The following is a 16,191-nucleotide window of genomic DNA, read 5'->3' on the forward strand; positions in this document are numbered from 1 at the left end:
AGATGGTTAACCTCTGTCACCCATATCAGAGGGGGTGGATCAATGCTTTTGCCAGAAGCAAAACTAATACTGCCGCATCCAAACTGCTCTCTTCTAATGTCTACCGACAAGGTCACCCTTGCAGAGGGACTAGTGGTTACTACTGTTCAATGAGATGGGTAACTTTAAATAATCACTCCAGATCCATGGCTCAGTTAAAAATTCTCTTTCCAGGAGTATTTTCTATAAGCCACCATTTTCCAAATTGCTGCCAGCAGGATGCTTTTATTGTTGGGTATTCCTCCATGGAATTTAATAAATATTCATTGACAGAGCACAGCATAATTCATTCAGTCACTTTCATTTTTATCAGCTCCACAGAGGGCTTTGGACTTTGCTAGAAACCTCTAGGAGTTGCCAGTGGTTGACAATAAGAGACTTTTGTGAGGGGGAGAAGAGAAAAATAAGGTCAGTATCTGTTATCATAACCCACTCTCTGAACCTTATCAGGAGTTACACACCTCTTGAGCGTCAGCAGTGTGTAGGCCTATGGCTACTTTATGATAAGCTATAAAAGACCCAATATATTTTTAAAAGAGTCATTAGCAATCAAGTTAATTCTTGGTGACTTATCAGATACCAATCATTTAACATACCAAATTGATTCTTATGTATGACTTAAATCTGCATTTTTCAGCACTCATTTATTTTCAAATATCCATCAGGATGGATTATTCAGACTTTGAAAGAAAAAAATGATATCAGTTTATTTTTTTTGAGTCTTCAAAATGACATACCTACAAAATGATAATTTCAAAGTAACTTTATAAAGTTATTTATAATAATAACACCAGCTTTTCTAGACTTTCTAAGTTCAGCTATTAATTTTATAGGCTTTTAGAAATATACAAATATACTACCAATACACAAAAAATCTCAATGCCTTTCCAGGTTGTTTATCAACATTTGAAACTCTCTTCTAGTTTTCTAAACTATAAGTCAAAACACCTTTTTTGTGGACAATAAGGTTACCTTGCTGATAAGTTTACAAAGGTCACTTAAAAAATATTGTACTTCTGGCATTCTGACTTTCGACTTTTCCTGCACATTTCTTCAATTTATTCTGATTTTTCTCTAAATTGACTTTGACCAGATTTCTGGCTTTTTTGTTTTCCTGCTTACTGGAATGCCTGTGAAAGTGACCGGAGGAGACTGCCAGGAAATGCTGAAGCTGCTGCCATTGGGGGTGAACTTGGCTGATCCTGGAATGGTCACAGGGGGTGTGGCCTGTTAAATAAAAAACAGAGAAAGCTGTTATAAAAGAACATTTTCCCTCAGAGCCTTAAGCTCTCACTACTAAAGGTGAGCCTCAGAAATAGTTTCAGCTGTATTAATAACTTAGACTAATTATATAATACGAGATTAAACAGGGTCCAAGGGAGTAGTTAGAAATAAGTTTTTTCTATACCTAAGTGACCTATCTAAAGTATAAAAGGATATGGTTTTTGACTGCTGATATTTGGAAAGAATTTATATATATATATATATATACACATATATACACATGTATATATATATATATATACACATATATACACATGTATATATATATATATATGTTTTATTATACCTATGAGATACAATTCCTGCCACAGTGGAAAATATACATTTTTATATTGTGATGGTGGGTGTGTCGTTTGGTACAACATTTTGGAAGGGTAATTTGGCAATGTGTCAAAATTCTTAGCGTTTTGTGTATTAGCTGTTCCACTTCTAGTAATTTGTGCTAAGGGAACCACACAAGGATGGATGTTCTTTGCACAACCATATATTGTTTAAAAAAAACAAAACTGTAGACAAAACAAATGTCTAGTATTAGGGAAATAGGTAAATAAATCATGATATACCTACAGAGCCATTAGAAATGATGTTGTTAGCATGGTATTTGGTATAAAAACATACACACAGACCCGTTAAACAGAATGGAGAACTCAGAAATAAGTCCACATATTTATACCGAACATTTTTGACAAAGGTGCCAGAAACATAAATTGGGAAAAGGACAGACTGAATGGGGCTGAAATGGGGCTGAAAACTGCATATCCACATGCAGAAGAGTGAAACTAGACCCAGGTCTCTCACCATATACAAAAGTTCATTCAATAAAGATTAAGAATTTAAACCTTAGTCTTGAATCTATAAAACTACTAGAAGAAAACACAGAGAATATGTAGGGGAAGCAAAGATTTTACGGACCTCAAAAGAACAGGCAACAAAATCAATAATAGACAAATGGGACTATTAAGCTAAAAAGCACCTGCACAGAAAAGGGAATAATCAACAGAGTGAAGAGACAACCTGTTGAATGGGAGAAAATATTCAGAAACTATTCGTCTGATAAGGGACTATGTGTATTAGAAATTCAAACAACTCAACAGCAGGAAACCAAACAATCCCATGATAAAGTGGGCAAATGATCTGAATAGACATTTTTCAGAAGCATATATATGTATTAGATGGCCAATAGGTGTGTGAAAAAAATACTCAACATCACAATCATCAGGGAAATGCAAATAAAAAACAACAGAGGTATCATCTTGCCCCAGTAAGAATGGTTATTATTAAAAAAGATAAAAAAAAAAATAGATGCTGGTGAGGATGCAAAGAGAACTCTTATATGCTCTTGGTGGGGATGTAAATCAGTACAGCCATTCTTCTTTCTTTTTTGAGACAGAGTTTCATTCTGTTGCCCAGGCTAGAGTGCCCTGGCCTCAACCTCGCTCATAGCAACCTCCAGGTCCTGGGTTCAAGTGATCCTCCTGCCTCAGCCTCCCAAGTAGCTGGGACTATAGGCACCAGGCTAATTTTTCTACTTTTAGTTAAAACGGTTCTCACTCTTGCTCTGGCTGTTTTTTAATGCCTGAACTCAAGTAATCCTCCTACCTCAGCCTCCCAGAATGCTAGGATTATAGGTGTGAGCCATGGGGCCTGGCAGTCCAGCCATTATGGTAAACAGTATTTAGTCTCAAAAAACTAAAAATTACCATACAATTCACAGTCTACTACTGGATATTTGTCCAAGGAAAGGCAATCAGTATTTCAAAGGGATACCTAAACTCCCAAATTTATTGCAGCACTATTCAGAATAGTGAAGATATGAAATCAATGTGTCCATCAATGGACAAATAGATAAAGAAAATTTGGTATATGTACAAAATGGAATACTATTTGATCATATAAAACAATGAAATCCTGTCATTTATAGCAACATGGATAAAACTGGAGGTTACTACGTTAAGTGAAATAAGCCAGGCACAGAAAGATAAACATATATTACCCCTCATATGCAGGAGCTAAAACAATTGATCTCACGCAAGTAGAGAGCAGATTGATAGTTACCAGAGGTGGGGAAAGATGTGTGTGTGTGGAGGGAGGCAGAGGGGATGAGAGTTGTTTAATGGGTACAAACATACAGTGAGAGAACGCCAGGAAGGCTATGTTAACCAGTGTGATGAAAGTGTGCCAAACGGTCTGCGAAGCTAGTGAATGATGCCCCATGATCATATCAATGTACGCAGCTATGATTTAATAAAAAAAAAAAGAAAATACTTGTAGTAGAAATTTATTTCAAAATAGCATATTACTTTCACATTCAGTTTTTTTACATTTGACCAGCAACTAATTCTAAAGATGTTTTTTCAAGCATAATAATAAAAGTAAAATATGATTTTAAAAAAAAAGATCTAATGTTCAATAGCAGAACAGAGTGACTATAGTTAACAACATATTTATTTCAAAATAGCTAGAAGAAAAGATTTGAAATGTCCCTCCCACATAGATATGATAAGTATCCGATCCTAAATTCCCTGACCTGATCATAATACATCCTATGCATGTAACAAAATATTACAGTACCCCATAAATATGAACATATGTATCAATTAAAATGCTGTTGTTGAGAAGACTCATTGGCATGGGAAGATGTTCATGTTAAATTAAAAGCATAGTAAAAACAGTATCACAATGGATCCTTTTTAAACAATGTGCATATATAAACAAAGTCTTAAAGAACATACAAAAAATATCAACAAGGGGCTGTCTGGTTGCTGGAATTAGAATTGAATTTTCATTCTTTGCTGTGTTTTTAATATTTTCTGTGATGAACGTTAATAATATATATGAACATAAAAGTCCTAATATGAGTATAATACATGTTATATATATGTGTGTATATATATATATATATATACACATACATATACACACATACACACATATATATATATATAATGCTTTGAGAGGGACCTGTTAGATCACCTAGTGTATGTTCCAACCCTGTCATTATGTATATGTGTGTGCGTGTGTGTGCGTATAATTGAATTAAATATGTGTGTCTGTATACATGATTGAATTAAATTGATTCAAGCCTGTGGTTTCTGACCTAAGTGTAATGCTGAAAAATAATAATAAATAAATCACAATAAAATTTATTATACTAAATAATTTTATCGTTAGCTTTATTCCATTGCTCTTGAGTTTAAGTCTGCTAAATAAGTGGCTGAGTTCTTCCTCTATAGGTTTACAAACATACTTGCTAGTGACTTGGTTTTATAATTGACACTACTAGAAAATATTTTGGCAACATGTAAGAAAAGCCATAAATTGTTCATTCATATTCTATCCCCTGATTCAACAATTACTCTTTTGAAAATTTAAAGAAAAAAATAAAAGCTGTAGGCATGAAGATGTTATAGTGGGGTTATTAATGATGGTTAAAAAAATGAATAGATTAAAAAGTAAATACCTAACAAGATGAATGACTGAAACAATTCTGTGCTTCAACTTAACTGGATACTATTCAATTATATGAAAAGTTTTAATAAAGCAAAGGTGGGAGAACCTGATTATAAGTATGTAAAGGAGATCTTTACAAGTTATATAAGGTAGTTAAGAACTATGGAAAAAATTTTTTCAAAATTTGAATGTGTTGAGGGGGGAAAAAAGGAGTCGTAACAATGTCCTGAACTTGCAGAATTTGTCTTCAAGGTCTGGTCAGACTCTAGAATCTCAGAATCCCCTGGAGGGCCTGTTACAACAGAATGCTGGGCTCTGTCCCCAGCTTCTGAGCCAGGAGGTCTGGAGGGGTCCCAAGAACTTACATTTCTAACAAGCTCCCAGGTGATGATGGCACTGTTTATTTGGAGAACATTGAACACCACTACTCTAATATGAGAGGTCTGAACACCCATGAAGTCCAAGATTTGGGGTGCAGGATGATTCTGTTATTGTACCAAAAGTTTCCAATGCTCACCTTTTCATTGATTCAATGTTTTTTTATTTAACAGAGTCTCATGCAACGTGCCAAGGCACCATTCTGAGGGTTTTCTAATATTAAGGATTGTAATCCTCCTAACACCTCTCGGGGACTGGGTCTGCAGTGAGCACTGAGGAGTCTGAGGATAACCCATAGGAACCCCATCCGTGTGAGATCTTGGTTTTAAATGGAGAAAAAGAAAAAGAAATGCAGCTGCTGGGTTGCTGTGTGTGGTACTGTTCCTCCACCAGATAGCTACTGCTTTTGGTCAAGGTCAGAGTGATTACTCTCAGGTCCCCTGGAAGTCACCTGGTAAGCATGGTCGGTGTGCACGAGGTAGAGGGTAGTGGGAGCCGAGCGGCTCAAGGGTGTCATCAGCTTAGTCTCAGTTTTGGCACAAGGAGTTTCCGTTCGGCTTGAATCTGGGATGGGGAAAGTAGGAGGCGAAGCCAGGGACTGGGAGGGCGAGACTGGGGCCAGGCTGCTCAGTCCTTCTGCCACTGAGTCTGTGTTGAGCTTGATCTCAGTGTAGTAAAAGTCCTCTTCTCCATCACTGTAGTCAGAGTCCCCGACACGCCTAGCACAAAAGACAGCAAAACAAACCTACTAAGCCAATCTGTTTTTGTGCCATGAAATCTTGCTCTTGCTCTTACCTCTGTCTCAAATGCTTTTCGTCTCTTTTGTCTGCCTGGCGCACCCTTGCTTATCTTACAACATTCAACTATCTACTTCCACGGAAGCCTTCATGACCCCTTAAAGCAGCTTATTCATTCATTCAATTAGTAATTCAAAAATTTACTAAGACTCTATTATGTCCAGCACTGTTCTAGGGTCTCCTGATAACATGGTGAAAAAGCATCAGTAAGACTCTGCCCTGATGGAACTTTTAGTCTAGTGGGAAAGGCAATCCAGAAACTCATAAAAAAATAAATACTTAATGCATTAGGTATTGGTAAGTCCTGGAAAGAAAAATTAAGGAGGCTCAGCACCTGTAGCTCAAGCAGCTAAGGCGCCAGCCACATACACCAGAGATGGTGGGTTCCAATCCAGCTCGGGCCTGCCAAACAACAATGACAATTACAACTAAAAAATAGCCAGGTGTTGTAGTGGGCGCCTATAGTCCCAGCTACTTGGGAGGCTGAGGCAAGAGAATTGCTTAAGCCCAGGAGTTAGAGGTTGCTGTGAGCTGTATGCCACTGCACTCTACCCAGAGTGACAGCTGGAGGCTCTGTCTCAAACAAACAAACAAACAAAAAAAAAACAAGAAAAATTAAGCAGCAAAAGAGTATCCTTAGCAGAGGTTGTTGGGAAAGGGGCACTACTTTAAAACTGTGTTCAAGGGAAGCTCTTGAAGAGGTCACATCTGAGCAGAGAAGTGCATGCAGGAGAGCCCAGGCTGGATCCAATGGGAAGAACATTCTAGGGAAGAGTGACACAGAGACCCCAAGTGGGCAGGCTTGGTGTTTTCTAAGATGGCAGAAAGGCCAGAAGCTGGAGCTCAGGACACAAAAAGGGAGTGATGAGAAGAGTGAGGACCGGGCAGAGGACAGATTACGTAGGGCTTTGTAGCCCATGGCATTGGCATTAATTCATGTTGTTAATGTTATGGGAGCTACTGGGGGTTTTGAGAAATGTAACCTATTTTGAAAGGAAATATCCAAATCACTGCAGATATTATCCAGAAAATTGAGGACAGAAGGGCAAGAATAGGAGCAAAAGCCATGGAGGAGCTGTTGTCAGTAATAATCCAGATGAGTCTTAGCAGGGCCTGCCAGGCCACAGAGCTGGAAATGACTATTAGTCAAATTCTGGATGTACTTTGAAGGTTAAGAGTTAGTTAGTTCTCTGTGCTCCCTTTGAAGTGTGGTCATCCCCTTAGTGAATTACTTTCCACCTTTCTGTCATTTTTTTTAACCCCTCCGTCACCTCCCTGTGATAGTGATTCTTTTGGGTCCTCTTATTCACCATTGTGCCACCCCACACATACTGGTGAATTTGGCATAAAGTAGATGCCTGTTAAATGCTGAATGAATGACTGAAGCTGAGGCTGAAGCACAGAATAAAAAACATGAACTCTAGGGTTGGACCTCTTAGGTTTAAATCCTGGCTCAGACACTTTCGAGCTGTGTGTGTGATTTTGGCAGCCTTTGCATAGCCTCTGTACCTCACACAAAATGATTGTTGTGAGGATTAAGTGAGGAAGTATAAAGTGCTTAGAAATGTTCCTGACACATAATAAGCAGTAGGTTCTTACTAAATAAAAATGCTGACAATGTCAGAAGGTCTTAAGTTTTACTATCATCAGGAAAAACATTTTCTTGGGCATTTTCAAAGTTCTTCCTGGGACACAGAACATTTTATTTTTCCACAGAAAGTTTTGAATAAAATTAAGTAACTGTCCATAACCTCATAGAACCTTTATTAGATTTGTTAATTTCTAGAAAAGAGGTGCATATCTAGTGACCTGGCTTTAGGGGACAGCAGGACACATTTTATGGATGCGTCAGGCAGTAGCAGCAGACCCTGACTCAGAGCAATTTTTTTCCCTTCTACTGATCCCTACACAGAATCTAAAATAAAAAAGCCACCTCCCACCTCCCCAGGCCTTTCAGGCTGGTCTCAGCCTAGTTCCATTTCCCCTGGGCTCTCAGGCTGAGGCGTCTGGGGAGGCGTCTTTGTACCGTATCAGGTCTGGCTGGCTTGACTTTCCAACCAGCATACCATTAAAGACCCCAGAGAGTGGGATGAGGAATGAGCGTCTGTTCTATTCCTGTCCCCACTTCCTTTCCAGTTAATAGCTGGCTGAATTTCTGCGGCTGCCAAGTGCTACTAATAGACACACAGGCCTGGGGGAAATTGTGTGTCCTACGTGAGGATAAATCAGGACCAGCCCCTGGCACACAAGAACGGAGTGAGAGTTAAGAGAAAAAGCAGTGTACCTTTTATACTGGCAAGGTACGTGCTGCAGCTGTGTCAGACACAAGCACGTGTCTTCTTTGGGCCCTGATATGCTAACCTCCTCACTTTCCTAACAGCTAGCACTCATTAAAAATGTCCCATCAGACTCGGTGCCCATAGCACATCGGTTATAGAACCAGCCACATACACCGAGGGTGGCGGGTTTGAACCCGGCCTGGACCAGCTAAACAACTGCAACAAAAAAATAGCTGGGTGTTGTAGCACGAGCCTGTAGTCCTAGCTACTTGGGAGGCTGAGAATCAATTAAGCCCCAGAGTTTGAGGTTGCTGTGAGCTGTGACGCCATAGCATTCTACCAAGGGAGACAGTGAGACTCTGTCTCAAAAAAATAAAAACAAAAAGTGTCTCATCATCCTATGTGTAATTGAGCTCAGGAATTAAGGCAGAAGCATGTTCTTTCTCCCAGTCCACAAGAGGACGCAGGCCCAGGGCTTCCTAAACGTAAGTTGGCTGTGCAGTCCTGCTAACCCAGACCCGTTCTGTATAGTGATTGGCAGGGCTATAAATCATACTTTGCTAAGGCAATTCTAAAAGCACATCAGTAAAAAGGGGGTTCCAAGGAAGCAAATAAAGTGCCTGCATTTTGAATCCCACCCACTGTGAGAGCACCCCAGGAGCTCAAGGGAAAATGGCGTGATACCACTTACAGTCCATACATACTCACATCCAGCATGTTCTTCTGAGTGGGGCTGAATAGGATTGAATTTTCTACACAGGCATACTTTAAAACAAATACTCTACCTCTTGGATATAGCTTTGGGAAGTTCCTTCAAAGCCTTTAAATAACTGAACTGTTTACACTGTAAACTGTCTTGACAATGAGACTTGAGGGGGAGACACTACAGGATTTCCTTTCCCAAGGCTTGAGGAATAGGACTGAGAGTGTTCTGCTGCAGGGATTCCACCTGGTATTTCTTCCCCATGAAGGCAGACCCTCTGCCTAGGGGAGCAGAAGCCCAGTATTGCTGGGCCACACTCCAGTGCTTCTGGGTGTGTGCTCTGGAAGGCCCTGGTGTATCCTCCAATGTCAGCCTGAAGCTAGCGGGGTAGATCCTTGTTTCTCTCTAGTCACTGGTAAAGCAACCCTCACAGATTGGCAACATCACCTTAAAACCCATTTTTACCTTCTGCCTACACTACTTGTTATGGACAATACATTTCCTAAATTTATTCCTTGCTGGGTAAAATGATTGTTTCGTTTATTTCTTGTGTTTTGTTAAAAGGACTCTTCTGTGTCCAAGCAGGCAAGAGCTTGGTCACCTGTCTGTGTTTGAGTTAAGAACACTGGTTATAGCTTATGGCTTCTCAAGGTCCCTTCTGCATCCCATATTCCTAGACAAGAAAGACTCAGGGTGATAGCACAAGACTTCTGGACCATCACTGCCCCCACGAGGTGACCCCTAAGCACTGTGGCTCCTAAAGATTCATTTTATTTTTCCTTTAGAGTATATAATAGGAGGACAAGTGTAGATTTTTATAAATATAGGGCTTATTTAAGCAACAGAAAGTGACAGAGCCAGATTTTCAAGATTTATAGGAACATCAATGGCAGAATGGATTGGTGTGATTCTTCAACCTTTTCTAGGTTATATATGAGGCCTGACAATTATGTTCACAAACTCATATTAGAAACAGTGCTACACACCTCATTGCTGAATATCACTATGATCACTTTTGAAGGACTCCCTGTGGGAAGCTATGCACCAAGGCTAGTGCCTAGTCTGCCCTTCAGAGCAATTTTGGAACGCTTTTTTCTGGAATGACCATCAGAGCTGTCATTGTATGGCACACAAAACACAACAACAATCATGAATGCCACTTGGCAAGACACCAGTATGTGTCTACAATAACACAGCTATGAGACACTGATATACAAGGTTATGAAACATGACTGAGTTGATTGTACAGTGCTGGCAATGTAAGTGCACAGTGGTGAGTTTGTGAACTTGTCAGATCTTTGTACAATGACAGCTCTGATGGTCACTCCAGAAAAGAAGGATTTACTGTAAAGCCTCCCAAGTTTACTCACTGCTCTGAGCCACAGATACCTCTGAAAATGAATAATAATGTCAGCTCTACAGGGTCATGTGTAAAGGTCGAAGATAAAATATATGTGAGAGGTACTTATAAAGTATAAGTACATTATACCATAAGTATAGTGGCCTATATAAACTGCAGCGACCATCTCTCTAGAGCAGTGATTTTCAACGAGAAAATCTTAGGTGCCACGAAAAATTTTAAAGATTATTAATTATTTTCAAAAGAAGTTCAAAGCACAATAGGTATATTCTTTTTTTTTTTTTGATCACTATAATTTAAGTGCACCACCGACATTGAACTATAGGTTCAAGGGTGCCATGAGCTAAAAAAGCTTGAAAAACATTGCTCTAGAGATTAGCAAGACCAAGCCATCCAGTGTCCAGAATTTTCAAGGTACAGTGTGGTGTGCAATTCCTGAGTGCAGAAGTCCCTAGACTGAACTCGCAGAGACTACATCAACTTTGAAGGAGGGGTCTCACCCCAGGTGGATGGTCCGGATGTGCTTCTGGATACCTGCTGCAGTGCTCAGCACCTTTCCACAGTTTTTCCAGAGGCATTTGAACATCACCTTCATGGAGTTCTGTAAAGGGGAGAGAAAGTTACATTAAAATGAAAACTATTCTCTATCATTACTTTCTGTCACCATGACATATTCTCTTTATTAGAAAAGCAACAGCTTCTCATACTCCTGACTATAACTAGGAACACCAGTCAAGGGCACCCCAGGCTGGTGGGTATCTCGGTGACCTGATTTTCTCACATCCTTCATGAAAACTGAGCTCTGCTGGAATATTCCAGATCACTTTGGGAAAGGTAGCAGCACTTTCAGACTGTAAAAAACAGTGGCTATCATCCTGTGGGAGCACTCACTATGTGCTAGGGGCTGTTTTAAGTGTTAAATTAGTGTTTATCTCATTTAACTCTAAAAGATAGGTACTTTATTAATCTCCATCTCACAGGTACACAGAGAGCTTCAGTAAAAAGTGTCCAGTCCATGCACTGACTACTGGCAACTCTAGAATACGGATCCAGGGAGTCTGCCTGCAGAGACCACCCTCTCCACCTGTACGCAATCCCACCTTCTTCAATGAAAGTTTCAGTCTAGCACTGTGATTGAGAATACTGATTTTGGATTGATTTCTCAAAATTTCAGTGCTCTTATTAATAAAGTAGAAACAATAATAACACCTGTCTCATAAGGTTGGTTTGAGCATTAAATGAGGTAATAGAAATGGATCAGTTAGCTGACTGGTGATAGGAATAATCATTCAGCCAATAGCAGCTATTATTATATTGTTATGATTATGTTCCCTGGAGTGAATTTTATAGGTAATGAGTTTTCTCCAGGGATGTCTCTTGTCATTGAGATGCCATCTTTTTGCTGACTGTTCTCTTGGGCTTGGTTAAAGTCCCTTCCATGTACTCACCAGGCCCCGCTGCCTTATTCTCCTGGGCACAGAGCTAGCCCTCATTTTTCCAGCCTTTTTTGCAGTCAAGTGGACTCATATGACTGAATTAGGACCCACAAAATGTGGGGAGGAGTGACATTCTTCATAAGCTTCACCCCAAACTCCCCAAGGTTATTCCCAGCCCATTCTGCTGACTAGATGAAAAGGGCACCCAAGGTTTGAGGGGACAGCAGAACCACTAGACCAGGGGTTCTTAATCTTGTTTGCCATGAACCCTTTTGGAAGTGCAGTGAAACCTATGGACCTGTGCTCGGAATAGTATTTTTTAATGTTTAAAATAAAATACATAAATGATAAAGAAAAGCAAGTATATTAAAATAGAGTTATAAAAACAATGGTATTTTGTGATATGGCAATACATGTACTCTAACAGATTAAATATAATAATAAGATCTTGAAGTGGGTCTAATCACTATCATAGTTTCAAAATAGTGTCAAGAATAAATGATATTTCATGATATCTACTAAAATTATAATGTGATATGAAATATCTATGATTTCTAATGGGATTAGAGCCATAGGTTGTGCCAATGCTACTACAGTTTGATAGTTTAATCACAGTTTAATCATTATCGCAGGAAATGTTAAATTATAGTTAAAAGTTCGGTAACAATAAGGATATACTTTTTTCCCCATCCAAGTTCACAGACCCCCTGAATTCTGCGTACCCCTTCCAGGCCCTGTGGACTTCAGTTAAGAACCCTTGCCTTAAAAGGAAGAAGCCTGGGGCCCTGGAGGGCTGTTTGGAGCAGAGACACCCCACCTCCTTCCCCATCTCCACTGACGTGACTAGATTGTGACAGGAGAAATAAATAAACCTTTATTGGATATAAGCTACTGAAGTTTGGAAAAGGGTTGTTCCAACAGTAAGCCACCCTGACCAACACACGTAGCAGCAGCGTCCTTCTCAGAAGTGACGTGACTGATGTGGCTTGGTTTACACATCTACTAGGAGTTCTTCCATCAAGTACTTGTGGTTCCCGCCATCCCATTCCCAGGTTTCCGAAGCAATCATTTACACATTTAGAAGGCAACTTATCTGGCTATTACCGACAGGATCAGTACTCAGATGACTTATCAAGACAGCCACTCCCACTAAAGACTTTCTCTAGGTTTCTGAATTAAAAAAGGCACTTGAATTAAGGAGTGTTCACGTGTTGGTGAATCCTTGCTTTTGGCATGGCCAGTAGAGGACAAAGCCTGGCAGCACGTTGCTGTAGTCTGCCTGAGCAGATCAATGACAACAGAAGGAGCCCAGGGTCCACATGGGCATGGTGAGCCCGGTGGCCACTGTGTCACACAGGTTCTGCCTAGTCCTGGCATTCACAGCACAGCAATATAGCCTGGCACCACACCCAGCAATGCTACTCCTGCAGTGTGCAGTGTGGAGCCATCAGAGCAGGAGCTGTAAGGGGCTAGAGCCAAAGCTCTTAGAGGGCTGCAAAGAATATTAGAAACAAAGATGTAATTAGGAGACTGAAATACACAGTCCTGTGCTGGGGCCAGTGGCTCACGTCTCTAATCCTAGCACTCTGGGAGGCTGAGGTGGGTGGATCCCCTGAGCTCAGGAGTTCAACACCAGCCTGAGCAAGAGAGAGACCCCAGTCTCTACTAAAAATAGAAAAAAAAAAATAGTCAGGCATTGTAGTGGATGCCTACAGTCCTACCTACTTGGGAAGCTGAGGTGAGAGGATCACTTGATCCCAGGGGTTTGAAATTGTTGTGAGCTATGATGACTCCACCGCACTTTATCCAGCACAGAGTAAGACTCTATCTCAAAAAAAAAAAAAAATAAAATAAATAGAACAACAACAACAAAACCCCCAAATCCCACAACATGGTCCTGGTGAGACTGAGTTTCTCCTTTCTCCTAAGGAGATAGTTCATAAGTTTCAGGCTCCCTGATCTACAGATGGATCACAATGGATGTAAGATGAACCAGAAGAGGTGATTTAACTCTTACTCCAAACTTCAAGGTTCACAAAAAGGAATCCTCCTTGATATTTTTAATTCAAAGCGCTATAATATTTAAAACATATAACTTAACACTATTATCTTAGACACTTTGTGTTATAAATGAACCAGTGCCCATCTATAAAGGGGATGGCTGGTACCTCTATTTGACCCTACAGGTCCACACTGCTCCTTTCTATGCCAGGCTCAGCACCCCAGGGAGGTTGACCTTCACACATTGCACCCATGAATTACCTTGTCCATGGATTTATGGTCAGATATAGTCAATGGGAGACACCTACAGGAGGCTGAGAGGCAGAGAGATTTTGGAAAACAGAAGGGCATTCATTCCTCCTGATCCACTTTCTGCTAGGCCTGAGGTGGGCAGTGGCTGCGCTTCTCTTCTAAAAGCTACCACTTCTGCTGGGTGACCTCTTCCCTGGCTGTATTTCCATAGTCCTGGTAACCTGCAGGGTTCTGGAAAGCCTTCTCTTTACGTGCCTCTTCATGCTTAGGGGTGGCAATGGCCTTTCCTGTCGTTAGCCCCTGGGGTCTTGCACCAACCCTCCCCTGTCTACCTCTTTGCAAAGGGTCTCTTATAAACTCTTCTCAAGCACTCCATCTGAATGTGCTACCTGCTCCATGCCAGGATCCTGACTGATACGGGGAAAGCAGGTTATAAAAGAATACTGGTAACAACCTTTTTTAGGGAGGAATAGGTAAGGCAAATAAACATATATGGCTATATATTGGAAATATTACAGAGTGGTATCTTATGCTAACTTCCAAATTTAAAAACTGTCCTATTTTTAAAAAGTTCTTTAAAAAATATTTTTCACTCATACTGACTCATACTTCTCGACTAATTTTGGAAAACAAAAGTATACTAGCAGAGTTATCTCATCTTTAATGAAATCGAATGGCTTCTCTCTACATAGGCCAAGATGTTCTTGCGTCAAAGCATTGAGCCCCATTAACTTTATCTTTTCAAAGTCCCCTAACTACATCCAGTTGAAACAAATCCTTTGTCTATAGACAGACTACTTGCTGTTATACTAAAGGAAAGCAAGCCATGGGAGGAGGAGAACACGAAAAAATAGCTAAATAAACAACGCCCAGATTGCCACATGGGTCCAACCTCGCCCGAGGAAGCCAAACCAAGCAGAGCTGCTGGCAGAGTTGCAGCCGCAGCCAAGTCTGAACGGGCCCATCTGTGCTTCAACCTTGGCTCCTCCTCACAGCTCTAACAGATGTTCACAAAGCCGGAATGTCCTCAAGCTCATGGAGCAACAGCTGAAAATTCACTCATAATGGAAAGCAGTTGGGAACACCAAAGCCGATGCCAACAAAGACTTTCAGTTTAACAGAAGGGTCTTCATATAAAGCAGAAGGGACAGAGGAAGGGTAGAGGGAGACCATCGTGGATTGGGAACCACTCTTTGCCTGGCCCTGTGCTAGGAACTTCCATGCATTCACCTTGTTTTGCATGCACAACTGCCCCAGGAGTAGCTGAGGCTCTGGGCAGATACAAGCAGACACGTGGTGGTGTTTCACATATGCCCAGAGTGAGCAGCGTGGCAGCTTCCAGCCATGCTCTTTAGAAACACCCAACTCTGTGATGGGGGTCACCGTGCTTGGCAAGATTCTTCACCTCTTCAGGAGCTTCTAGGCTGTCTCTGAGAACAACTGCTCTGGGACTATAGGCTGAGATCTTTGGGCAAGGCTTCCCCGATCTCTCTGCTTGCCCTTTCAACAGCAAGCCTCAGTTCTTTTTAAATAGTTTCATACTTGGATACATGCGGTAGCTTCTATTTTCCTGACAGAACCCAGACTGATTCTGAACCCAGACAAGATGACTGCTAAAGGTTACCTTTAGTTCTGAGAGTGGAAACATAGCTGAAGTTTGCAGAATTATATAACGCGCCTATACCACGTAAGTCCAATTAAAGCTACATTCCCAGAAGGGAGGTACACGAACATCACTTCACCACATAGCAGCCTGGGGTTAATACCATGTTCTAAGGCACCTGAGAAGACCTTCAGGTTTTTGCTTTTTTCTGGCAATTGGGGTGTGTGCATGTGCATGGACGTGTGTCTTCTAGAGTAGGGAGGTATTCTTATACATATCCAAGTCTCCCCAGAGAGGAACAAGGTCTTTGAGGGACAAAGAAGGTCCACTTACTCTGTGCAGATGAGTTAGCTGCATTATACATACTACCTCAGCCTCACCCATGAAAACTCATGTCCCTTGGTGGAGACTCCAGTGGCTCTTTCAGGGTCATGAAGTCTCCTCAGACCCTCAGCAGGTGCTAGGAGATTGACAAATGAACTGCTGTATTTAAAACTAAGTCGCTGCCTAGAAAGTGGCAGGGGTTCCATTTCTTTCCTTAATTGAGAAAGCAGTCTTAAATATGTTACCTCTTTGGGCTTTACTGTTCTATTTGTAAAATGAGTGGAG

The 16,191-nt window shown here is 40.8% G+C and overlaps 1 protein-coding gene across 1 annotated transcript in view; it reads right to left on the minus strand.

Annotated features, from left to right (window-relative positions):
* ZNF704 (zinc finger protein 704) overlaps positions 1-16,191 on the minus strand; it is a 273,034-nt gene that overhangs the window by 32,244 nt on the left and 224,599 nt on the right. Inside the window, exons 5-7 of the mRNA XM_053558995.1 lie at positions 10,791-10,891; positions 5,603-5,870; positions 1,162-1,266 (exon numbers count right to left, since the gene is read on the minus strand). Coding sequence (XP_053414970.1) covers positions 1,162-1,266; positions 5,603-5,870; positions 10,791-10,891 — 474 coding nt within the window. The remainder of the gene's footprint in view (positions 1-1,161; positions 1,267-5,602; positions 5,871-10,790; positions 10,892-16,191) is intronic.

The sequence above is a fragment of the Nycticebus coucang genome, chromosome 13, assembly GCF_027406575.1.
Source record: "Nycticebus coucang isolate mNycCou1 chromosome 13, mNycCou1.pri, whole genome shotgun sequence".
Lineage (NCBI taxonomy): Eukaryota > Metazoa > Chordata > Mammalia > Primates > Lorisidae > Nycticebus > Nycticebus coucang.